Source organism: Piliocolobus tephrosceles, chromosome 17, assembly GCF_002776525.5.
Source record: "Piliocolobus tephrosceles isolate RC106 chromosome 17, ASM277652v3, whole genome shotgun sequence".
In the NCBI taxonomy this organism is placed as follows: domain Eukaryota; kingdom Metazoa; phylum Chordata; class Mammalia; order Primates; family Cercopithecidae; genus Piliocolobus; species Piliocolobus tephrosceles.
In genome coordinates, this window is record NC_045450.1 from 23,320,568 (window position 1) to 23,344,150 (window position 23,583).

Genomic DNA, 23,583 nt, shown 5'->3' on the forward strand with positions numbered 1-23,583 from the left:
TTGAGGTGAGACCTGAATGTTAAGGAGAAACCATGTGAAGACATGGGACAGAATGCTCTGGAAGCCCTAAGGAGGGGATGGGCTTACTTCATTCAAGGAACCAAGAGCAGAGTGTGTTGAGAGGGGGAAGCGTAAGCTCTGGGCTCAGAGGTAGGCCCCACCAGAGTGCAGAGAATCCAGGGTGAGAAGTTTGCATGGAAGCCACTGAAGAGTTTAACCAACAGATGACATGATCTGCTTGGAGTTTTAAAGCAATTCCCCTGGCTGCTGGTTGGAGGACTGCAGGGGAGACAGGTGGGAGCAGTTCACATTTTGTTAATCAGGACCTAGAAAGCTCTCACCCCAATTCCGAGGCAGCAGTGGCTCCCAGACCCACAAAGCTGAGAAGTACAGAGGCCATGGTAGTCTCCAAACAGAGTGAGAAGTACAGAGGCCGTGGTAGTCTCCAGACAGAGCGAGAAGTACAGAGGCTGTGGTAGTCTCCAAACAGAGTGAGGGCTTGGGACACCAGGAAAACTGGGAGCATTTCTGAAGAATGGACTTTTTGTTTGTTAAGCTTTGTCATGCCTAAGGAAAAGCTAAATGTCTGTCTTTCTGTTCTTGATTTTTTCCTTTTTCTTTAATGACTTCTCTCTTGAATGACTGAATTTTCTGCTTGCCATTTTACAACAGACACAGAAAAGATCTGGCCACAAGCCTCACCATCTGAATCCTTGTGCTAACTTACAGAGGTCTGCACAACCTTCCCTGAGGGCAAGGAGGAGGGTGGTTGCTTACCTCGGCGCAGAGTATGCGGGCTGGGCCCCGCAGCACTGTGAGGTGGGCCCAGGGAGAGCTGGTGGGAGCCGGCAGCTGCCTGGGTCTGGTTTTGGCCAGAGGCTATCTGACTGTTGTTTCTCCCTGGTGCTGGCGCAGCTGCAGATGCAGGGTCCTTGGGTTTGGGAGGACTAAGAGGAGTAAAAGTCCAGTTAGACGTCAGACAGTCCCAGCTAGAAAATCTGAACATACTGCACATAAAGCATAAGATTCCAAGCAGAGTTTTCACTTTGGCAGGAAGGAAAAGGATCTGAAATTCTAACTAGCTCGCACTGGGCTTATAAAGCTAGTGTTTACTTGGTGCCATATAAAGAGCTAATGTATACTTGGTGTCATTTTTTTTTTAAGAGATGGGATCTTGCTATGTTGCCCAGGTTGGTCTCAAATTTCCGGACTCAAGCAATCCTCCTGCCTCAGCATCCTGAGTAGCTGGGACTATAGGACCATTTATTTTATGAGATTCATTGCATCAGACTGGACTCCAACGACTCTGCCACTCCAGTATCATGAGAGAGATCATTTCAAAGCAACTAATGCGGAGTTTTCAGCTCTACTGTGTTTGGACTTAAATTGGGCAGTACTATTAACATCATGAACGGGCTTTTAGATGCTGACATATATACTATACAAAACTAAGCAAAAGTCACGGTAAAATAAGACTCTAAATGATAAAGGGCTTGATAATTATCAATAACTTGAACTGAAGGAGAACTCAGAGGCTAAATGACTACTTGAAGTCCAGAGTTGGTAGCAGCAGGATAGAGATCAGAACTCATGCTTCCTGTTTCCTGGCCCAGAACTTTTTATACCAAACATTAAAGCTCCATTTTGTCAAGGTCACCAAAGAGTGAATAACATTAGTGTAATGTACATTAAAATACCTACAGAATACAGTATAAAAAAACAAAGAGCAGGCTGGGCACAGTGACTACTCATGCCTATAATGCCAGCACTTTGGGAGGCTGAGGCGGGTGGATCACTTGAGGTCAGGAGTTCGAGACCAGCCTGGCCAACATGGTGAAACCCCGTCTCTACTAAAAATGCAAATATTAGCCAGGTGTGGTGGCTCACGCCTGTAGTCCCAGCTACTCTGGAGGCTGAGGTGGGAGAACCACTTGAACCCAGGAGGTGGAGGTTGCTGTGAGTCAAGATCATGTCACTGCACTCCAGCCGAGGGGACAGAACGAGATCCTGTCTCAAAAAAAAAAAAAAAGCAAAATGACTGACATTCCATTTGTCCTTCCGTGTTAAGACTAATTATTATCTTAATACATTTAGCCTTGATTAAACAAATTGAATGCCACAAAGAAATGAAAATATGTAAATTGGCTGGGCGTGGTGGCTCATGCCTGTAATCCCAGCACTTTGGCAGGCGGAGGAGGGAGGATTGCTTGAGACCAGGATTCAAGACCAGCCTGGGGAACACAGTGAGACTTTGTCACTACAAAAAATTTTAAAAATTAGCAGGGCATGGGGGTGCACGAGTAGTCCCAGCTGGGAGGCTGAGGTGGGAACACTGCTTGAGCCTGCGAGATTAAAAGGCTGTAGTGAGCCATGATCACACCACTGCCCTCCAGTGTGGGTGACAGAGCAAGACCCTGTCTGAAAAAAAACAAAACAAAACAAAACACAGGCCGGGGCAGTAGCTCACGCCTGTAATCCCAGTACTTTGGGAGGCCAAGGTGGGTGGATCACTTGAGGTCAGGAGATGGTGACCAGTCTGGCAGACATGGTGAAACCCCACCTCTACTGAAAACACAAAAATTAGCCGGGCATTGTGGTTCATGCCTGTAATTCCAGCTACTCCGGAGGCAGAGGCAGGAGAATCATTTGAACCCAGGAGGCGGAGGTTGCAGTGAGCCGAGACTGCGCCACTGCTTTCCAGCCTGGGAAACAGAGTGAGACTTCGTCTCAAAAAAATAAATAAATAAAAATAAAAAACAAAAACAAGAAAAAGAAAATAAGTGAATTCGCTTAGACTTTTTCCCTTCAAACAAAACAATTTAAACCAAAACAAGTATACACATGGGGCACAATTACTGACAAGCTAACGTGGAGCCTATGACGTGCATGGGAAGCCCTGTGAAGTCTGAAGCCTTAATTTTTTTTTAATGCCAAAGTAAACTTTCCCAAGGTGAGGAAAATGGAATTCAGGAATGCACAAAGCATTCAGCATTCAGTTTAAATGGTGAAACAAGATTCCTATCTCATGAGCAGCTTCACACACAATGAGGCTCTCCCTTGCTCATCCCAAGGACGATGAGAAAGGAGTTCTTCCAAGGCAAATTCATCACTCTGCGTGGGAAATACACGTGTGGATAAACGGCCTGTCCTTGTTCTGTGAACATTTATTTTACTTCATATATGATCATTCGGGGTGTTGTGGATGGCCAATGTAGAACACATGACAACAAAAATTTTGGCACACGTGTGCAGAGCTAAGCAGTGGTCAGTTTCAAACCACAAGGGATGCCACCTGAACTAGCCTCTGGTGGTTATCTGCCTGGATCAGTGTGGAGAACTGAATTAATGTCAATTAAATAAAAATCTCAAGTTCTGACCGGGCACGGTGGCTCACACCTGCAATCCCAGCATTTTGGGAGGCCAAGGCAGGTGGATCACCTGAGGTCAGGAGTTTGAGACCAGCCTGACCAACATGGTGAAACCCTATCTCTACTAAAAATACAAAAAAATTAGCCAGGCATGGTGGTGTTTGCCTGTAACCCTAGCTACTTGGGAGGCTGAGGCAAGAGAATCACTTGAACCCAGGAGGGGGAGGTTGCAGCGACCCAAGATCTGGTTGCACTCCAGCCTAGGCGACAGAGTGGGACGCTGTCTCAAAAAAACAAAAACAAAAACAAACTCAAGTTCAAGGTGCCTTTTCTTAAAAGTTGCTATCCATTTGCAGCCCATTCCAGGTGGCTAATCCAAAGGTTAAGCAACTAAAAGAGACTTTTAAGAAAATCTACCAGCCAGGCATGGTGGCTCACGCCTGTAATTCCACCATTTTCGAAGGCTGAGGCAGGAAGATCACTTGAGGCCAGGAGTTCGAGATCAGCCTGGGCAACCTAGGGCATCTATGTTTACCCCATCTTTACAAAAAATAAAAAAATTAGCTGGGCATGGTGATAAGCACCTGTAATCCCAGCTACTTGGGAGGCTTAGGTAGGAGGATTGCTTGGGCCTAGGAGGCGGAGGGTGCAGTGAGCTACGATCATGCCATTGCACTCCAGCCTGGGCAACAGAGCAAGACGCAGTCTCAGAAAAAAAAAAGAAAAGAAAAAAGAAAAGCTACCATCTTATTTTCCACCGTGGACTCATGGATCAACTGCCCTACAAGACTGAAATCTGGGGGTGTGGAGCGAAGTCTTAGTCACCTCATGTGCCCAGCACAGTGGCCAGCACATATCAGGGACTCGGTAAATCTGTCTGACTGAATCAATCAATGAACGAGTGAATAAATGCCAGGAATACTAAAATTTAACTAACTTGCCACATTCAAATGCTTCCTGGTTAGCACACTGGATGACAACGAACAGATAGTACATGAATGCTGACAGTGTACATCAAACAGGTGACAGAGGCTTAACACACTATGAGACACCCACTGCCTTCCGGTTTCCAGCACCAAAGAGGTGTGGCAAAGAACGCAAACCAATGTTGCTTTCTTTGGAAAACATAAAAAGAAGCCAGCCATTCATAGTCTTTTTTTCCATCTTTTGCCAACCAGAAGAGTGAAAGCAAATCTGTTCACTCCATGCTGGAGCAGTTCTTTGGGCCGTGGATGCCGTGCCCAAAGGCCACCACCTGCAAGTGGGTTGGGGCGTCCAGCCTCCACTGCCAGCAGAAGTCGGCCTCCTTACCTGCCGTCACCTGGGCTCGGCCCCTGCTCCAGTATGCCCGCAGAGGAGGGGACAGTCCCACCCCCAGAGCTGCTTTCAGCCCTAGAGCTCTGGGGAGGGAGCTCTGGGCCAGCGGGCGCCACGGTGCTGCCATCTGTGGGCGGGAGTGGCGGCTGGAAAGCAGGGGATATGTGCTTTCTATTTAGAGTGCCACCCCGCCGGTGGGCCTGGAAGTCCATAAGCTTCACACCAAAGCTACACAGAGAGAAGAAACAGTCAACACACCATGCGAGCAGACTACTGAGACAGAAGCCCATCGGTCCACGTGTGTTAAAACCACACATGTGGACAGCCACCCAAGTTGCCCAGCATGCAGTGAAGCGGCAAGAACCAGACCGATGGCCACCCCTGATACCAAGGCAAGCAACGCCACTTGGCTTTGAGCCCGAGCAAAGCCAATGACCCTGGTACTGTTCAAAGTCTTTGATCAATTTGGGTGTGAGCAGCTAAAAGCAAACAGGCAGGCCTCACCTTGAATGACACCATGTTACTGTGTTTATCCCCATACTTCCTCTGCTTTTTTTCCCCCTTTAGACACGAGGTCTCACTCCATCACCCAGGCTGGAGTGCTTGGCACTCCAGTGGAGCAACCATAGCTCACTAAAGTGTCAAACTCCTGGGCTCAAATGATCCTCCAGCCTCAGCCTCTGGAGCAGCTTGGACTACTGGCACACATCACCATAATGGGATATTAAAAAAATTTTTTTTTGAAACGGAGTCTTGCTTTGTCACCCAGGTTGGAGTGCAGTGGGGCGATCTCGGCTCACTGCAAGCTCCGCCTCCCGGGTTCATGCCATTCTCCTGCCTCAGTCTCCCAAGTAGCCAGGACTACAGGCGCCCACCACCACGCCTGGCTAATTTTTTGTATTTTTCAGTAGAGATAGGGTTTCACTGTATTAGCCAGCATGGTCTCAATCTCTTCACCTTGTGATCTGCCCACCTCGGCCTCCCAAAGTGCTGGGATTACAGGCATGAGCCACCACACCCAGCCAAAAAAAAAAAAATTTTTTTTTAGAGACGGGGTCTCACTACATTGCCCAGGCTCTCAAACTCCTGCCCTCAAGTAATCCTCCTGCTTTGGTCTCTCAAAGTGCTGGGATTACAGGTATAAGTCACCACTTCTGGCCCATTTCCATACTTCCTAGTTCCCATCTCAAATCTGTTTTTGGGGAATGAAACAGAAGTGAAGTCCAGAAGGCTACCAATGGTAGTATAAGGTTATCACACCACACTGCCTCTTAACTGAGATGAGATGTAGAAACAACCCTATGTGCATATGCAAACACTACATCTGAAAGACACATAAGGCTGGAAAAGCTGGGCGTGGGGGCTCACACCTGTAATCCTAGCACTTTGGGAGGACAAGGTGGGAGGATCGCTTTAGCTTGGAAATTCAAGACCAGCCTGGGAAACACTGTGAGGCCCTGTCTCTACAAAAAACTTTTTTTAGAAAATTAGCTGGGTGAGGTGGTGCGCACCTGTCAAGTGACTGAGGTGGGAGAGCTGCTTAAGCCCGGGAGGTCAAGGCTGCTGTGAGCCATGATCATACCACTGCACTCCAGCCTGGGCACATAACCCTGTCTCAAAAAAACCAAAAAACAAAAAGACTGGAAAAAACTGTTGCTTTGAGGAAGGGAATGGTGGCTGGAGGACAGGGTGGAAGGAAGGCTGACTTTTCACTGAAGCCCATTGAGCTATGAACTTAGCAACTTTTTCTTTCAGTTCAGAAAGTAAAGATACCTGGCTTCCTGAGTGTGTGCGTACTGGGTCAGCTGGCAGGGAGAAGACACAAGGCAGGTAACTGAGAATCGTTTGCCATGTGCTAACTAGACTCATACACTGTTTTCTCTAACTTAAAATACATGAAAGCTAATTTTGTGATGGGTAGTGTTTGTCATCAGGAAATACTACTGAACGTACGAATGAGGGTTCAGAGAGGTAATATGTCACATAGAATAAATGTGGATTTTGGACGGACAGTATACGGACAGAATAATGCATTCTCCTTTGCTAGGGGTAAAATACGCAAAACAAAGAACAAGAAACAAATAAACAGCACACCTCACTATAAGATTGAGCAATTAAAATAAGAGCTTGTTACTTTGTTTTAATGTAAAACTATATCTAGTAATATTGTTTAATATACCAAGAAAAACATATTACTTCCAACAGGCCTCTTAACTGTTAGCATTCCTAGTGAGTACAGTGGCATTTCATCACACACATGGGACAGGCTGGCATCTAAAGGTACAAATCACAAAGAGTTTTAATTACCCTTGAAAATCCCATGAATTGCCCATAGAAAAGAGTATATAGAGACACATTGCTTTTCACTAAGTTCAATACTGCCATTTTTTTTTCTTCTAGAAGTGGCAAATACTGAGGTTTTTCCCACTGAACATCAAATTCAGTGGTTGGCTTCCATTGTGGGGCCATTATTATACCAGAAATATGTCTCCTTAAATACCAAATCACTCAACTCACTGTGCCAGGTGGGTGTTCTCACACTCAATTCTGGACAAAAGTCCACACTATCAAATTTACTTTCCTTTCTATTTCCCCCCAACTCAAGTACATTTAGGTCAATTTTAACATGTGTATGATGCCATTCCACTGCAGGGTTTACCAAGCACACCACCAAGTTAAGCTGGAATACACGTGGAAGAAATGTTAACTGACAAGCTTTACATACTGACTTTATGGGAAGATCAGTGCTTAGAATGACCTACAGCAGAATTACAGAAACTATCTGGATGCCATCAGCCACAGGTGGATGGGGACCACTCTCAAATCCCAAGTCCACTGAGCGATACCAGATACCATGGGTCTAACAACGTATTTACTGCTGGTTTGGAAGTGAACAGTCGAATCATACCTTTCCTTCTTCATCAAGTCTCCTTCCATCACCGCCATGCTAGCAGGTCGCTTCCTCTCCAGGGTCCCCGAGTCAGAGTCGTTTCCAGTGTGGGAAGAGTGATTAGAATTTGGGGTGGTGAGAGGTACAAATGCTTCCGATACATTAAATTCCACCTCTGCAAGAGGAAAAATAAACAAGTGCATGAGACACGGAGCACAGCAGGTGAGGGCGCTCTAGGACATCCCTCATTGGAACGGGGGACCTCATTCTTCAGTCCACAGTCCCCACTATTTCAAAATGGAAGCTGTCGCAAGAATGGTCCATCAAACCAGTGGGAAGTAACGCAAGAGGACAAGACAGGGGAAGAAGTATGGGTCAGAATATAAGTTACACAACTTTTGTACTTTCTCCTTTGTGGAAAAAAAAAAAAAAAAAAATCTAGAATGCAGAAGAGGATGATGAACACATCATCCAAATTTGAATCATTCAAAGAGATATTTAGCTGGGCACGGTGGCTCACGACTGCAATCCCAGCACTTTGGGAGGCTGAGGTGGGCGGATCACTTGAGGTCAGGAGTTCAAGACCAGCCTGGCCAAGAAAGTGAAACCCCATCTCTACTAAAAATACAAAAAATTAGCTGGGCGTGGTGATGTATGCCTGTAATCCCAGCTACTCAGGAGGCTGAGGCAGGAGAACTGCTTGAACTTGGGAGGCAGAGGTTGCAGTGGGCTGAGATCTTGCCACTGCACCCCAGCCTGGGTGACAGAGAGAGACTCCGTCTCAAAAAAAAAAAAAAAAGAAAAAAAAGATATTTACACTTTGATATAAAATAGAAATACAAGGCAACATCAAGTTAATGACATCGAAGGCACCCCTCCCAAGGAAATCTCAACTGCACAACCCCCTACTACGCCTCAATTCAGCAGAAAGCAGTTAGAGCGGTCGTCAGCCAACCTCCTCAACAGCACTCTCCTATTGAGAGGGGGGACTGAGAGAGGATTAGCTGGATTTCCCAGGCCAACTAAGAATCCCTAAGCCTAGCTGGGAAGGTGACCGCATCTACCTTTAAATATGGGGCTTGCAACTTAGCTCACACCCGACCAATCAGGTAGTAAAGAGAGCTCACTAAAATTTGCTAATTAGGCAAAAACAGGAGGTAAAGAAATAGCCAATCATCTATTGTCTGAGAGCACAGTGGGAGGGACAATAATGAGGATATGAACATTGCTGGCACTTGAGCCAGCAACGGCTACCCTCTTTGGGTCCCCTCCCTTTGTATGGGAGCTCTGTTTTCACTCTATTAAATCTTGCAACTGCAGGAAAAAAAAAAAAAAAAAAAAAAAAAAACAGCAACATCAAGTTCATACTGCCTCTAGCAGTTTTTGCAAGACTCATTTCCTCAAAGGAAATCTTGAGCAGAATGCTAGCATTCATTCATCCATCCCATCTTCCCGGGGCAACCTACAAGAATGAGGCGTGACTCTGGATGGTGACCAAACAGAGGTGAAGAAAAGATGGGTATCGTGGGGCTTGCACCCCACGGGACATGGTAGCAGGGCTGCTCTGGGGGAAGTAGGTGTGGGGGATCCAGAGTTCTAACACTTGCCTGGCCAGCATCCCCAAAGGGGGCCATGGGAACCTCTGTGGATCCCAGGACTGCAACAAACCTAGTTTGAAAATCTATTGCCAAAAGGATGAAATACTAATTCCCTGACACAACCAACTCAGGCCTTCACCAACTGGCCCTGATCAACCTTTTCTGCTTCATCTCCTACCTATGGGCAAATCCATAATCTAGCTAGAGAAACAAAAAGCCCTCTTCCAAGTGAAAAACTCCTGCATATTCAACATCGCCTCTTCTAAAAACCAATCTCTGGCTCCCTTTCCCAGCACCTGAGTTTGTGAAATCTTTCTCCATCCACCTATCTTCTAATTTGCCATGTGTTATAATTTATCTGTTCATGTGGCTGTCTTCTCCAGTGGCCGGAGTTCCCCCAGGGAAGGCAGCATGCTTCACCAGCAAACACATGGCACCTAGTGGATATTCAACATACACTGACTGGCTATGTTTTAGTGAAACTAAGTGAAAGACAATACAATATGATTACCATTATGTCAAAATACAAATGTAATGAACAAAGGCTGGAAAGAAACATGAAAAATGTGAAACCAATTATGTAATCATGAAGAAGGATTACAGATGCATTTTCTTCTTTAAGAAGACTTTTTTGCATGATTATCACATTGCTTTGGTTGTCAATGAAACTGAAATGAGAATTACCTTCAGGGAAGAACCAGTCGGCATGCTGAATGATGGGTTCAATCACTGCAACCACATGGACGGATGTGGCTGCTGCCATTTCAGCAAGCGTTCTGCAAAGAAGTTCACAAAATTAAAATACTTCCCGTAGGCAGCATCTAATTTCTGCTGGTTGTGTCAGGGCAATTCAATTATTTTTAAAGGATAAAATATTTAAAAGATGCAAAAATCAAATTCACTGGCTGGGTGCGGAGGTTCACACCTGTAATCCCAGCACTTTGGGAGGCTGAGGCAGGTGGACCACAAGGTCAAGAGATCGAGATCATCCTGGCCAACATGGTGAAACCTCCATCTCTACTAAAAACACAAAAATTAGCCGGGCGTGGTGGTACATGCCTGTAGTCCCAGCTACTTGGGAGGCTGAGGCAGGAGAATCACTTGAATCCGGAAGGTGGAGGTTGCAGTGAGCCGAGATCACGCCACTGCACTCCAGCCTGGTGACAGAGTGAAACTCTGTCTCAAACAAAACAAAACAAAACAAAAAAAACAAAAAACAAAATCAAATTCACATGGTCCTGGTCTACGAACGTGGCTGTGATCACCCAGGAAAAAATGACTCTGGCTTGGCTGCTCCTTCGTCTGCACTGTGATAACAACCACAGTGTCTGCTACACACAGACCCTGGGGGGCAGTGAAACCAGTCAGTCACCAATGCTGTGTCAAATGCCGGTTTTAAACTGGTCTGGAACAAGGGTTGCACTTTCCCACTGGAACAGCATCACATGGGTGGTAGCTATGTTCTAAGACTAAAAGATCACTAAAAAGCAATTTTGCTTATGATGTCACCAAGAACATGCATTGTTACAGTGTGCCTTTTATTATGTTGAAAGCTGAGCCTCCCACTCACACTTAAGGTCACCATATATGTGGACTAGTCTCAAGATGAGTGTTCAGATGTTAACACTGTCTGATGCCAAGGCTCACAAAGAAGAAAATAAGTAGGCCAGACGCAGTGGCTCACACCTGTAATCCCAGTCCTTTGGCAGGCTGAGGCAGTTAGGCCAGGAGTTCAAGACCAGCCTGGGCAACATAGTGAAACCCCGTCTCTGCAAAAATTGGCCAGGTGTGGTGGTGCGCATCTGTACTCCCAGCTACTGGAGAGGCTAAGGTGGGAGGATCACCTGAGCCCAGGAGGTTGAGGCTGCAGTGAGCCATGATCACGCCACTGCACTCCAGCCTGGAGAACAGAGCAAGACCTTGTCTCAGAAAAAAAAAAGAAGAAAGGAAAGGAAAGGAAAGGAAAGGAAAAAGGAAAAGAAAAAGGAAAGGAAAGGAGGAAGGAGAAAAAAATAAGTAAGAGTTATTATCACTGCTGTCAAGTTCCTGTTTCAGTTGGGAGTCAGAACACCACAAAAGCAACCCACCTGCAAAAGGCCTGACACTTTCTGGCCACCTACCAGGCTTCAGGTTCTTCATCTTGCTTAATTTTTACAACAACCTATTATGAGGCCTACATGAGGACACTGGGTTCCCAAGCTCCATCCCAGGTCTGACTGCCTCAAACCTCTCCTCTATCACTCTGACCTCTCTTCCCACCAGAACATTGTCACCCACTTTCCGACCAAGTAAAATTTCTCGCTCCTTTCAAATTCCAGTTTAAAATTGAAGCTCTGCCTGTAAATGATCCTTCCCAGCCTTCCTCCCACACGGAGTCTGATCAGTCTGTGTCCCTCAGAACCCTGCTGGATTAGGGTGGAACTGTCCTCTCACGTCCTTTCCCACTTTTTTTTTAGAAGAGTACTGGAAAGCTAATAAGGGTTAATAAGGACACAGGCTCTGTACCCAGAACCTGGACACACCAGTTCCCCGTGTGTGATCTTAAGCAAATTACTTGTTCTTTCTAAGAGTCAGTGTCCTCATCTGCAAACACAAGGACGACAGTACGTCAATGATTCAACCTCGATTTGCTATATATTTCTAATCAATTTCTCTCTTATGTCCTCTATTCAAAAGGTTACTTCTGATTACTAAATGAGATCATCACAATGCCACCAACAGAGTGGCAATTTCCCAGAAGCTTTCTAGCGGATCCCCTGACCCCTCCTCTATTCAATCTACATTTCGCAATGCCAATAAAGTTATCTAAGTGCAACTTAATCAAGACATTCTTCTGCTTAGGAACCTTAATGAATGACTTCCCACCAGACAGAAAATAAGTCTCAGACACCTCAGCATGATGTGTGAGGACCTTGAAGGCTCTGGCCTTCCCAGTCACAGCCTCATGTTCTTTGTCTTCAAGATTCACGAGGCCATGTGACACACCCGTAAACGATGGGAACCAGGCCCTTTCAATAGTGTCTTGGTCCATCCAGGTCCTGGCTGTAGGAAACTTATTAACTCATCAAGGTACAGCTCCAGTGCCATTCCCTAGCCAGAGCTTTCCCTGACTCCTCAGCCTGAATTATGTTTCTTTACCTCTGTTGCTGTCATACTTGATAAAGGGGGCAGAATATGCCATCCCAAAATATGTCCCTTAGGCATAGGATTATTTTGAGTTAAAGATACTTGAAAATCATGACATGCAAGAAGAGTGCTCCGACCTTCCTTTTTCATCCTGAAAGCAGGAGATAAACTCCCACGTGAAGGATGCCCTCCCTATATATACCAGGAGGAAAGAAACATTCCTAACACCAGGGATGGGAAGGCAAGGCTGAGGGAAACTTCCATACACAAACCCTGCGGAACCAATCCTTATCTTCCTAGTCACTTCTCCACAACTAACTGCCCTAGCCCACACTCCTTTGTCTGGTCATGTTTTCACAATTCACTTTTCGTCCAACTTCAAATATAAGCAATCGGCTCTTAACTGCTTCTTTGAATCTTCATTTTCCTATGGGAACTCCAATGTCAGACATGACACTGATGCTTCTAATTCATCATAATATATGTGAAATCCCGGGGCAGGGGGGAGGGATTGCATTGGGAGTTATATCTGATGTAAATGACGAGTTGATGGGTGCTGACGGGTTGATGGGCGCAGCACACCAACATGGCACAAGTATACATATGTAACAAACCTGCACGTTATGCACATGTACCCTAGAACTTAAATTAAAAAAAATTTACGTGAAATCCCATTCCCAGTAGTCCCAAGTTACTCTCCAAAGTGATGTGCTTTTTTAATTAATGTGCTAAGTAGGTGTGAATTAAATGACTTCTCTGCTGGGCAATAAAATGTAAAAATCTGTATGCTTTCTCCTGTTAACCTGTCTTACGTCCTTTTAGTTCTCAGGTCCAGCCAGATACCCTAAGAGGGTGGAAGTAAAGTGCTACCCCTCCTACAATATCATATACACACACACGGATACGTGTATTTTTCTTATCACTGTACTGTAGCCACTGAGCTATCTGACTGCCTCAGAGCAGGGGCATTTTGAGAACTGGGACAGTGTCTCACACATCTTTGTGTCACCATCAGCTGGAACAGCACCCAGCTCACAGCTGTGTTCCAAGAATATTATAGGCTGAATGAGAAAACCAATTTCAGAACACCTTGAATTGATCTTAAACTAGAATGTGTAACCCGAGTTACATTTCTATGCATCCCGACAGGTGGGAAAGAAGAAATTCAAAGGATGTGATACAGAGGAAGATGACTTACCCTTCATTTTTGGCCCATAACAAGTTAGGGCCTAACACAATCGCAATGTTGCTGGGAGTCATTTTATTCACATCGCTGGTCTGAGCAAGCTTTGCAAGGAACTTGATCAAATATCTAGGGGTCAAAAGAGAAGGGGAGGGTTTCTCCTCTGAAATAGCTGCTGGAATATTCTCTTCCTGCCCAGGTGCACAATCCCAGGTTGCTCAGGTGCTAACTGCAGAGAGTTCCTAAATCAGAATCTGGCTCAGGTGAAGCATTTTATACAGTTCTTGTGTTCTTTGCTTCAGATAACGGACTAATTAGGGCTTGGAAGAAGAAAATAGGTTAAGTATAAATCTCAGCAATTTGAACCTCTATTGGCAATATATCTCTAATCAATTTCTCCTCTATGTCCTATCTATTCTAGCCCTATTATAAGTTATAATGTGTTAATAGTGAGCTCAATATTTTTTAATACAAAAACAGACACAGTTATATTGCTTAAAGGAAACTGTATTTGAAAATACTTTATGTTGGAATTATAAAAATATCCAATTTATCATATATACATAGCTTATGTATAAGTACAGTCATATAAAGGCAAAAACTTAAGAACAACCTGACTATCAATAGGGAGTTGGTTAAATAAATCACAGTATATCCATACAGTGGAGGATTATGCAACCAACATTACACAATGTACTGAGAAGGAAAAATCTCCAAGATGTATTAAGTGAGTATCTTAAGACGTCAAGCAAAAAAGGTGAGGGGGAGAATGAGGTATACAATATACACTACCATTTAGCTTTTTAAAGAAGGGGGTGTGAGAGAAAAACTATGTAGGCAAGTATGTACACATGAATGTATTTGCTTACATCTACATCAACTCTCGCTGAGAGGATATATAAGAAACTGTAAACACCGCATGCATCTCAGGAGAGGAACTGGGTGGCTGGGGTATGGGAACAGGAGAGAGATTTTTCATTGTATACCTTTTGAATTTTGAATTTTGAACCAAGGGAATGTGCTCCCTATTCAAAAATCAATTAGTAACAATTACAGAGTAAAATTAACAAAATAAAGGGCCAAACTCCCAACATACTAACAAGTACTGAGTTCTCACCATATACACTGAATAGAGGAAGAGGATCTGTAATTCCAAGCTGGGTGAGTTAAATTAATCAAAGGGAATATTTAAAAGGGAGTATGTAGCTTAGCTTAGTGGCAGAGCCCAAGGCTAAATTTAAGGACAAGTAACATTCTAGACATATCACCTGTAAAGTATTTTGGTTGGTCACTTAATGTCACTCAAAACCAAACAAAGAAAATTTTCTAGAAAGTCCTCCCAGAAAACTTTCCTTGTTTGGTTTTGAGTGACTTTATTCCCAGGGGCCACTTTTTCCTTTCTCTATACTTGTTCAAAGTTACATATGAAGTCAAAAGGAAAACAGAAGTTACATTACGGAAGTTTTGTCCCATGGTAAATTTTCTTAACACCACAGTTATTCCACAAAGTAATATATAATCTCCATTCCTTGAAATGTTATTAAGATGATTTTATACTTCAAAATAAATTAAGTAGTATACATAAAAGACATTACAGAATGTACAACTATTGATTCATTTTGCCTTTAACATACTGGACAATTTGGACTCCAAAACCAACATACGGTCACTCAAACTTTTCACAAGAAATTTATTGCTAATAGCTGTAGTGGGAAAATAAGCCAACTTATGTATTAATGTCAGGCATGATACTGATGCTTCAAATTCATCATAATATACATGAAATCCCATTCCCAGTGGCCCCAAGTTACCCTCCAAAGTGATGTGTTTTTTGTTGTTGTTGTTGTTTTTTAATGTGCCAAGTATGCCTGAATTAAATGACTTCTCTGCTGGACATTAAACCTATCTTTACTCCAGAGTCATTGTAGCTCAATCATACATACCTAAAGTTAACAAAATTTTGTGGTGGCAACTTCTGACATGTTCTCCACAAGTCTTGAAGTTTTTTATCTTGATCCTGCACACTGAGAAAAAAAACCTTTTAAGTATAACAATTTATTAAAACACTGATTAGTAATACCTTATTAATATGCTATACTAAAAGTGAGGCCTCCATTTTGACAGAGAAAGCACACTTGGAAAACAGCCCAGACTATGGAAATAAACAGATTTAGAGTCAAATACCAATTAACTGTTTAGCTCTGTGCAGTTGGTTAACCTTCAATCTCTGGATGTGCAAAACAGGGTAAGCGTAGATTCTGCTGAACGAGTTTAGGCGTCTGCTGAACGATTTTGAGGTGGTTTTGTGGCAAAACCACCTCCACCAATACTTGGCACAGAAGAGACAAGACACTACTGAAAATTCTGTCTAGAAAAAGTGTGTACTGACGTATGGCTTCATGGAGCCCAAATTCTTTTACCCTCAAGCAGCCCAGCCACAGATCAGGGGGCTGAGCTCCCAGGCGCCCAGACCTCTGGGCCTTTCCTCGCTTGCAATACTGCACACCGGCTACACACCAAGCAGCCCATTTCTGTTGTGAAGCAACTGTAAGAACTCTTGCCCTCCACGGGCGCAATATGGAGGCATATTGCAGAGACATAAAAAAAGGGGCAGGGAGGAGCCTGTAGAGTACGGCCAACTCTGCCGTCTAGGGACCAAGAGTGATAGAGGGGCTTCCATAACACCACTCTGAACTCGAAACATCCTCCAGAATGGAACCATTCTGGAGAGTACGGATAGGGATTAAACATAATTACACTTTAGAGGCCAGTTGATGTGTTACTGGGATGGAAGCCCACCATGTTGACAATTCTCAACTATAGAATCAATATACCAACAGACAGACATCTTCTTTTACAAGTTTATTTGCTTGTAATAAACAAAGAAATCTTTTACTGGGTAGGAGGCTACCCAATAAAAGAAATCCCACAACTCTCCTTCACCTAACACTGACGTTGGATTCCACTGACTTCTGTCCCATAAACATTAATACCGACAGTAGGCTGGTCCCCAGGCAGGGTTCCAAAGATATGTGATGACTAAGAACTTGTCTCTGAACTTGGACACTTCACCATCTACCAGGGACAAAGTCTCTCATTCCACAGTTACAGAGAAAAGCTCAAATGTGGCTGAGCGCAGTGGCTCATGCCTGTAATCCCAGCAGTTTGGGAGGCCGAGGCAGGCGGACTGAACATACAGGAGTTCAAGACCAGTCTGGCCAACATGGTGAAACCCCGTCTCTACTAAAAATACAAAAAAATTAGCCAGGCATGGTGGCAGGCACCTGTAATCCCAGCTACTTGGGAGCCTGTGGCAGGGGAATTGCTTGAACCAGGGAGGTGGAGGTTGCAGTGACTCTAGACTGTGCCACTGCACTCCAGCCTGGGTGACAGAGTAGGACTCCATCTAAAAAAAAAAAAAAAGGAAAAAGAAAAGAAAAGCTCAAATGCAAAACCTGGTTAAAGAGATGAGTGAGGACTCACATCCACTGAAGTGTAACTGATCAGAAATAAGTGGCTCTTATTTGATCATGGCCTGCCTGAGGGGAACAGGGGCAGTGTCTGCAGACGGGGAAGAGGACAGAACGGAGGTGACATTTGTTCCTCTTCCCTTAGTGGTGAGGAGTAGGCACTCTGGAGAGGAGGGGAGTCAGTACCGTGAGAAAAAAGACAAGGAGGTGGGCTGGCCTGCCAAGCAGAAGCCTTTAGGCTTTTAAAACAAAGCTGTCCTGCTTAAAATCAACTGTTCCTAGACAAACTGAAGCTAAGGGTGGAGGGAAAGGGACAAAGAGAAACATAGAATTTGGGTGTCTGGTTTGAATTCTAGCTCTCCCAATTACTTGCTACTATCCTGGCCCTGTTCCCTCCCAAGCCTCGGTTTCCTCTCTGTAAAATGTGGATCACATTATCATCTGCCTTTTACAATGTTAATTAAAGATTACAGGAGGTAATAGCTACAAAGATGAGCACAGTACTGAGCACAAGAAAATGCTCAGTAAATATTAATGTCATCATTATACAGCTGACAACAAAGGATCCACTTACATGCAATTTTTTCAATAAACATATAGGAAAATTCCTGGAGATCTGTGAAAAACTCACAGATGAACTGCCACCCCTGAAACAGCAAGACCAACCCCTTCACTTTCTCTACTTCCTCAACCGACGCAACATGAAGACAACAAGGATGAAGACCTTTAAGATGATCCACTTCCCTTTAATGAATACTAAACAGATTGTCTCCTCCTTACAATTTTCTTAATAGTACTTCTTCTCTAACTTACTCTATTGCAAGAATACAGTATATAATACATACAACATACAAAATATGTGTTAATTGACTACGTTATCAGTAAGGCTTCCAGTCAACAGTATGCTATTAGTTGTTTTGAGGGAGTTAAAAGTATTACTTGAATTTGCAATTATGTAGTGTATCACTGCTGCTAATCCTCATGCTATTTAAAGGCCAACTGTATCACTGCACAGGCAAGTTTGCATACAGCTAAAAAGGTACACTGCCACGGGTCAGCATAACCCGTATCCACGGTTACAGGGCTTTCTTCAACATAAAGGGGGCTAGAAATTTGCAAATCCATTAATATGGATACCACTCTATGTCTTCATCCACGTAACACAAATTTAAACCAATGCCTAAGTGGTGACTTTCCTATATTAATAATTACATTACTCGATATTTTTATTCTAAACATAAATAAGAGCTGAGACATGTATTATTTAACAAATATGCTATTTTAATGTTATGATCCCTGAGAATAAAATGATTTACAAATAGGGCACAATATCACATCATTCCCTTTACAACTCTGCGTTCTTTACACTTACCTTGCAACTTGTGTCCATTCTTCATACAGATTAAAAGTCATCAAAGGTTCAGGCAATTCCCGTAAATAGGATTTTAAAGCACCTGAAATCATTAACACTCTCTTTGAGTATGAAAAAGGAGTAAGGCTAAGAATCTTGGGACATATTATTTTGCAGATCGAAATGATCTCAATTACAATCTTCCAAGGCGTATATAACAAATCGTAAGTTGGCAAGAGTGGTTAGACTAAAATGTTCATAAAATAAATTCAATCTCTTGCAAAAACAATGTTTTAAGAGATTAATTACCAATAAATTTAGTTTTAAAGTCATTTCCTTAATAGACATCATTTCTCTGGGTAGATATTAATTTGTTGGGGGGAGACTATGAAAGATGGGAAGAAAATACAAGTATGTCTCCACATATTTGCATTATAAGCTACTTCCTCCTTTAATCATCAAGAAAACAGAAAAACAAAAAGGAGTAAAGAAGACACATGTGAACATTACATTAATATACACTAAGGAATTGTAGCAAGAGGCCACTTTGGTTTTGTCGCTTAAACTGATAATTGCAATTGGATTTTACCTGACCATCTGTCTGAGACAGAACCTACCCACTGCCTTGAGGGTGACTGGATTTGCAGACAGTCTCTGGCACTCACCTGCTACAGCATGGGGGTCTGAATAGAACTCATCCAGGTGGGAAGTAGAACAGTCCAAAGCAGCTTTCAGCTTCTTTAACTTGGAGGCCCCAGCCCCGATTCGGAAAAGGCCCTAAAGATAATGAAAAGCCATCAGCATCAAGAGCAGGTTAGGAGACTCAGACTAAGCGGCAGTGTGTTTGGATGGGGATTTCCCGACTTCTGCTCAGCTCTTATCTATGGCGGCGGTGGTACTGCCTGCCCCGCAGGGCTGTCAGGAGGAATGACGAGGGCTGAGCATGTGCCCAAGCACAGGGACAGGCAGGAAGAAAATTAATCTAGGCAGAATTTCTTGACCTCAGCACTACAGACATTTTCGGTTGGATTATTTTTTGTTGGAGGTTGTCCTGTGCCCTGTGGGATGTTTAGCAGCATCCATGGTGATGTGGTTTGGCTCTGTGTCCCCATCCAAATCTCATGTGGAATTATGATCTCCAGTGTTGAAGGCAGGGCCTGGTGGGAGGTGACCGGATCATGGGGGTGGATTTCCCCTTTGCTGTTCTTGTGATAGTGAGTGAGCTCTCACAAGATCTGGTTGTTTGAAAGTGTGTGGCAACTCCCCCTTTGCACGCGCGCTCGCTCTCTCCCTCCTGCTCCACCATGTCAACACTGTGCCTGCTTCCCCTTCACCTGCCGCCATGACTGTAAGTTTCCTGAGGCCTCCCCAGCCATGCTTCCTGTAGAGCCTGTGGAACTGTGAGTCAGTTAAAGCCCTTTTCATCATAAATTATCCAGTCTCAGGTAGTTCTTTACAGCAGTGTGAGAATGGACGCACACACATGGCCTCTATCTACTACTAGATGACAGTAACACCTCCTCTTCTCAGTTGTCATGATCAAAAATACCTCCAGACTTTGACAAATGTCTCCTGGGGAGCAAATCTGGCCCCAGACAAGAAGCACCAACCTAAGCTGTTAGAAGGGGAGTGGCTGGAAGCAAACACAAGGACAGCTTCCGGGGTGTTCTTTGATCTGAGTGCCAATTCCATGGGTGGGTTTAGTCATGCAAGTGCATCAAGCTGTGCACCTGTGATATGTATGCTTTTCTGTGTGTACGTTCTAGTTCAATACAAAGTTTTAAAAAGGGGGAAAAAAATCTTGCATTTTGATTCTGGCTCTGACCTGGTGTAAACTCCCTGCATGCTGACTTCCTTATTTATACAAGAAGAGTAATAAAAACTCCCTTATTTGGTTCATGGGAGGTTTGGGGTAAAAATCCTGTAAAATTGAGTATGTAAATGATCCCCACCCAAAAAAATTGCATAATACTATGCAAACTAAAGCTCATTAGCCCATTAGTGTGTCACGAAATCTACTGTCACAAATCACAACCGGAGTTTTAAATGAAACAATCAAACAGGACACGAAGAGGTCAGGGTGTACCACAAGCAGGAAAGATAAATATTGTTCTGTAAAACCTTTGTTTCATTCACAGGCAGATAGGTATCATAAGGACCAGGGTTGCAATTTAAAGTATGGATCATGGTGACAAAAGCTTGAAAGCCAGTGTTTTACACAAAACAGACAACGGCTGTATAACTAAGGGAGGGGCGGACAGGGGGCTGGTGGGGAGCATGGTGCTCTGGGCAGAAAAAGGGGCACGGAGACTTGGTGCACAGGATCACGAAGCTCCCCTCACCTCCTCCTTCATGCCCGTCTCCAGGAGCAGCATGACACAGGCTTCAATGGGCAGCGCAATCTCGCGCCCGCTCCTCTTCAGGTGTTCTTCCAGGGGTGTCCCAAAGGCTGGTTTTTCCGCCCACTTATCTAGAGCAGCAAATTGTTCAGTTAGACACCCAACAAACTCATGGCATTACCAACCTATTTTCTCCCCAAACTACCCAATGCACTTTTCTAGCAGACTGGTAGCTGAGGCTCTGGGAAGAGGGGACACATCTGTTCTATTTGCTTTTGTTATTTGCCATCTACTGGAGCAGCACAAACTATGGACCAGGCTGGGACAGTTACTTGTGGAACAGAAGCCTGAGCGCACCTAGATGGCACCCAACTCAGGCTGCCCAGAAGCTGCAGTGGCGCACTGCACCTGCACCACGCTTCAGTAACACACGCCAGTGGGTTTAGTGGGCTGCCTTGCACTAAAAGGAAGATTCGCCAGAGCATACTGTTTCGTTGAAAAGAAATTTATTCTAGCCATGCAAAGCCTTCTAGCTAGAGGACAAGAAATAGACTCTCTGCTATGAAAAAATGGAAATAATCTCTGAAAATTTCAAACACAAGTTAAGCATCTGTCATACAAGACTGGAGATGGCCAACGTGAACTCTCCACGTTGCAGTTACTCTCCATCAGATGCGACATCTCCACGGCATGCAGTGCTTCAGAACGCCGCATCCCCAAACAGCTCCGAAAAATTCTGAGTGGAAAGAAATGCAGTATCTGCAGCCCTAAAGCAGCTGAAGGCTATGCTGACGGCAGGAAAGCCATATTTTAGATTATCTTCAGGTCATGACGCAGCTTAGCACAAATACAATGAAGCAGTAAAATAGAAAGAAGAATTTAGAGAATGGACATATGAATTAGAGTAAGAAGTATCTGGTTGAGTTTGGCCTGCCTGTGCAAGCTGCAGAGATACCATGCTATCTGAGCAGCTCGCAGAAGCAAAGGAGGGCAAATCAGTTGTGAAAACTGCTCCAGGGAGAAACACTTAAATCTTTCCAACAACAGGAAGGGTTCATGTCCTTCTCTGCACCTTTACTAGCCACTGGTCCCTTAGCAGCTCTGCTGTTAGAAAGCTGGGTTGGAAGAAGGCAGTATGTACTCCAGTGTGTCCTCTTACACTCTCTCCTATGTCATAGCAGGGATAGAGGCCCTCATGATTTGCACATGGGGAAGGAAGAAAAATAAAATCCCGCAAAACCATAGAACCGAGAGTTTGTGGAAAGGTAAAAATGGATGGAAAGAGCAAGAGGTAAAGACTGAAGAAAGGGGTGAGGGAAAGGGAGGTAGGGGACAAAAATGAGGTGCAGGCCACCAGCCAGTCTCACAATTGTGGGGAGCCCAGCACCAGCCAGGGGAATTTCCAAGAGAAAATGCATCCGGGGGTCTGGACCTTCCCAGAGGTCAAACCTTACCTGAAATACTTTGTCCCTTTTATCTAAAGCAATGATTCACAATACAGGCTAAAAATGGCCACGTGAGCCTTCCACTAGGGGATACACTGGAATCACCCAGGGGAGTTCTGCAAATGACACCTGCCACTGCCTTCACCACAAGCCCAACCCTGTAACGTTAAGGGGTGGGCATGCTTCAAACCTCTGCTAGAACTTTCTAGTAAACATTGGATACAGTGGATCCCACCCCCAAGCCTGGTATAATGTTGGCAGGGGGTACAAGTGAGAACCACTGACCTAGAAGCAAGTCATAAGGCAAACTCCACCTCAGGCACTGGCCTCTTAAACAACAGACCTACTATGTGCCAGTACTCTAGGAGACATGTGAAGTTCACAGAGACTCCCCACCCTCAGGGAGAGGGCAACTGAATTGTGAAGGGAATATAAGACAAACATGTAAACACAGAACAATCAGTAACGAGACAAGACATATTTGCTAAGTCATGACAGATCGATGGTATAGATGAGGGTCGCAAATGCAATTGTCTAGAGGAGCCAGTTAGGTAGCACAGGGGCACGAATCCTGTTGGGAGTGCACGATCTGCCGACAGGCGATAACCACTCCTCCGTACCAAACCAACACTGCCACGAGGGAAAGCAGAGCCAGTGTTGCCAGATGTTCTCAACTTTCAGAAGCCAGAAATCAGGATTGTTACATCAAAGCATCTGGTTTTCACATGATGACGACCAACTTTTAACAATTTTTAAAGATATGGCTGTTTGCGACTTCTGGTGTAGACAATAAATGCTGGCACAAATCAGGAGGCAAAGTGTTTGCCATTGGCTTAAGTTGTCAGAGAAGGCTTCTCAAAGGAAGTGAGGTTGGAGGGGGTCTCCTGAGATGGAAAAAGATTAAACAGGCTGAAAAATGGGCTAACATATCTTTGTGAGGGGCAATCGGCTGAGAAAAGATCAGGAATTGTGAGTCTGGGAATTTACATCTTATCCCAAGTTCACGCCAAGGCCGTGAGAGCATGGAGCAGAGCAGGCCAGGGGAAGAAAGGATGGCAGAGCCTAGGGCAAAATGGACAGAACTTAGGCACTGGATGGAAGAGAGGAAGGAGAAAAGGGTTCCAAGGGTAAGATCTGAATCACTTGGGGAAAGGTGATATGAGGGAGACAAGAAGGGAGAAAGGGACAGTTGGTGTGGGGAGAGAACTGGTTTGCTTTTTGAGTTTAAGATGAGGGCTGTTCATCAGAGGGAACCGATGCTTAGGACGCTGCAAGGATTAAAATGCAGGTAAGAGGCAAAGTTGTCCAAGTGAAGGGATTTCTAGGGGAAAGGGGGCGAGGAAGTGAGGGTGGGAGAGAGAACAAAGGAGCAAGGACTGGACCTCAGAAAGGCTGACTTCTGGGTAGAAGACAGAAATAGAACAATATATAATCCTTCTTGAAGAAAAATTTTTAAAAAGAAATGGAGCGATGCAGAGTCCTCACAATGAGAGAAG

At 44.3% G+C, this 23,583-nt stretch overlaps 1 protein-coding gene across 5 annotated transcripts in view; it reads right to left on the minus strand.

Moving 5' to 3' along the window:
• ARHGAP17 (Rho GTPase activating protein 17) overlaps positions 1–23,583 on the minus strand; it is a 97,236-nt gene that overhangs the window by 15,735 nt on the left and 57,918 nt on the right. For 4 of the 5 annotated variants that reach the window (XR_002726521.2, XM_023192917.3, XM_023192920.2 and 1 more), the window contains exons 10-18: positions 20,646–20,773; positions 18,969–19,080; positions 18,325–18,406; positions 15,426–15,506; positions 13,498–13,611; positions 9,858–9,949; positions 7,594–7,750; positions 4,680–4,913; positions 778–947 (exon numbers count right to left, since the gene is read on the minus strand). Coding sequence is in view for 4 of the 5 variants with exons in the window: in XM_023192917.3 (XP_023048685.2) it covers positions 778–947; positions 4,680–4,913; positions 7,594–7,750; positions 9,858–9,949; positions 13,498–13,611; positions 15,426–15,506; positions 18,325–18,406; positions 18,969–19,080; positions 20,646–20,773 (1,170 nt within the window). In the remaining variant the exon portion in view is untranslated. The remainder of the gene's footprint in view (positions 1–777; positions 948–4,679; positions 4,914–7,593; positions 7,751–9,857; positions 9,950–13,497; positions 13,612–15,425; positions 15,507–18,324; positions 18,407–18,968; positions 19,081–20,645; positions 20,774–23,583) is intronic. The other variant, XM_023192921.3, reaches the window with a different exon arrangement.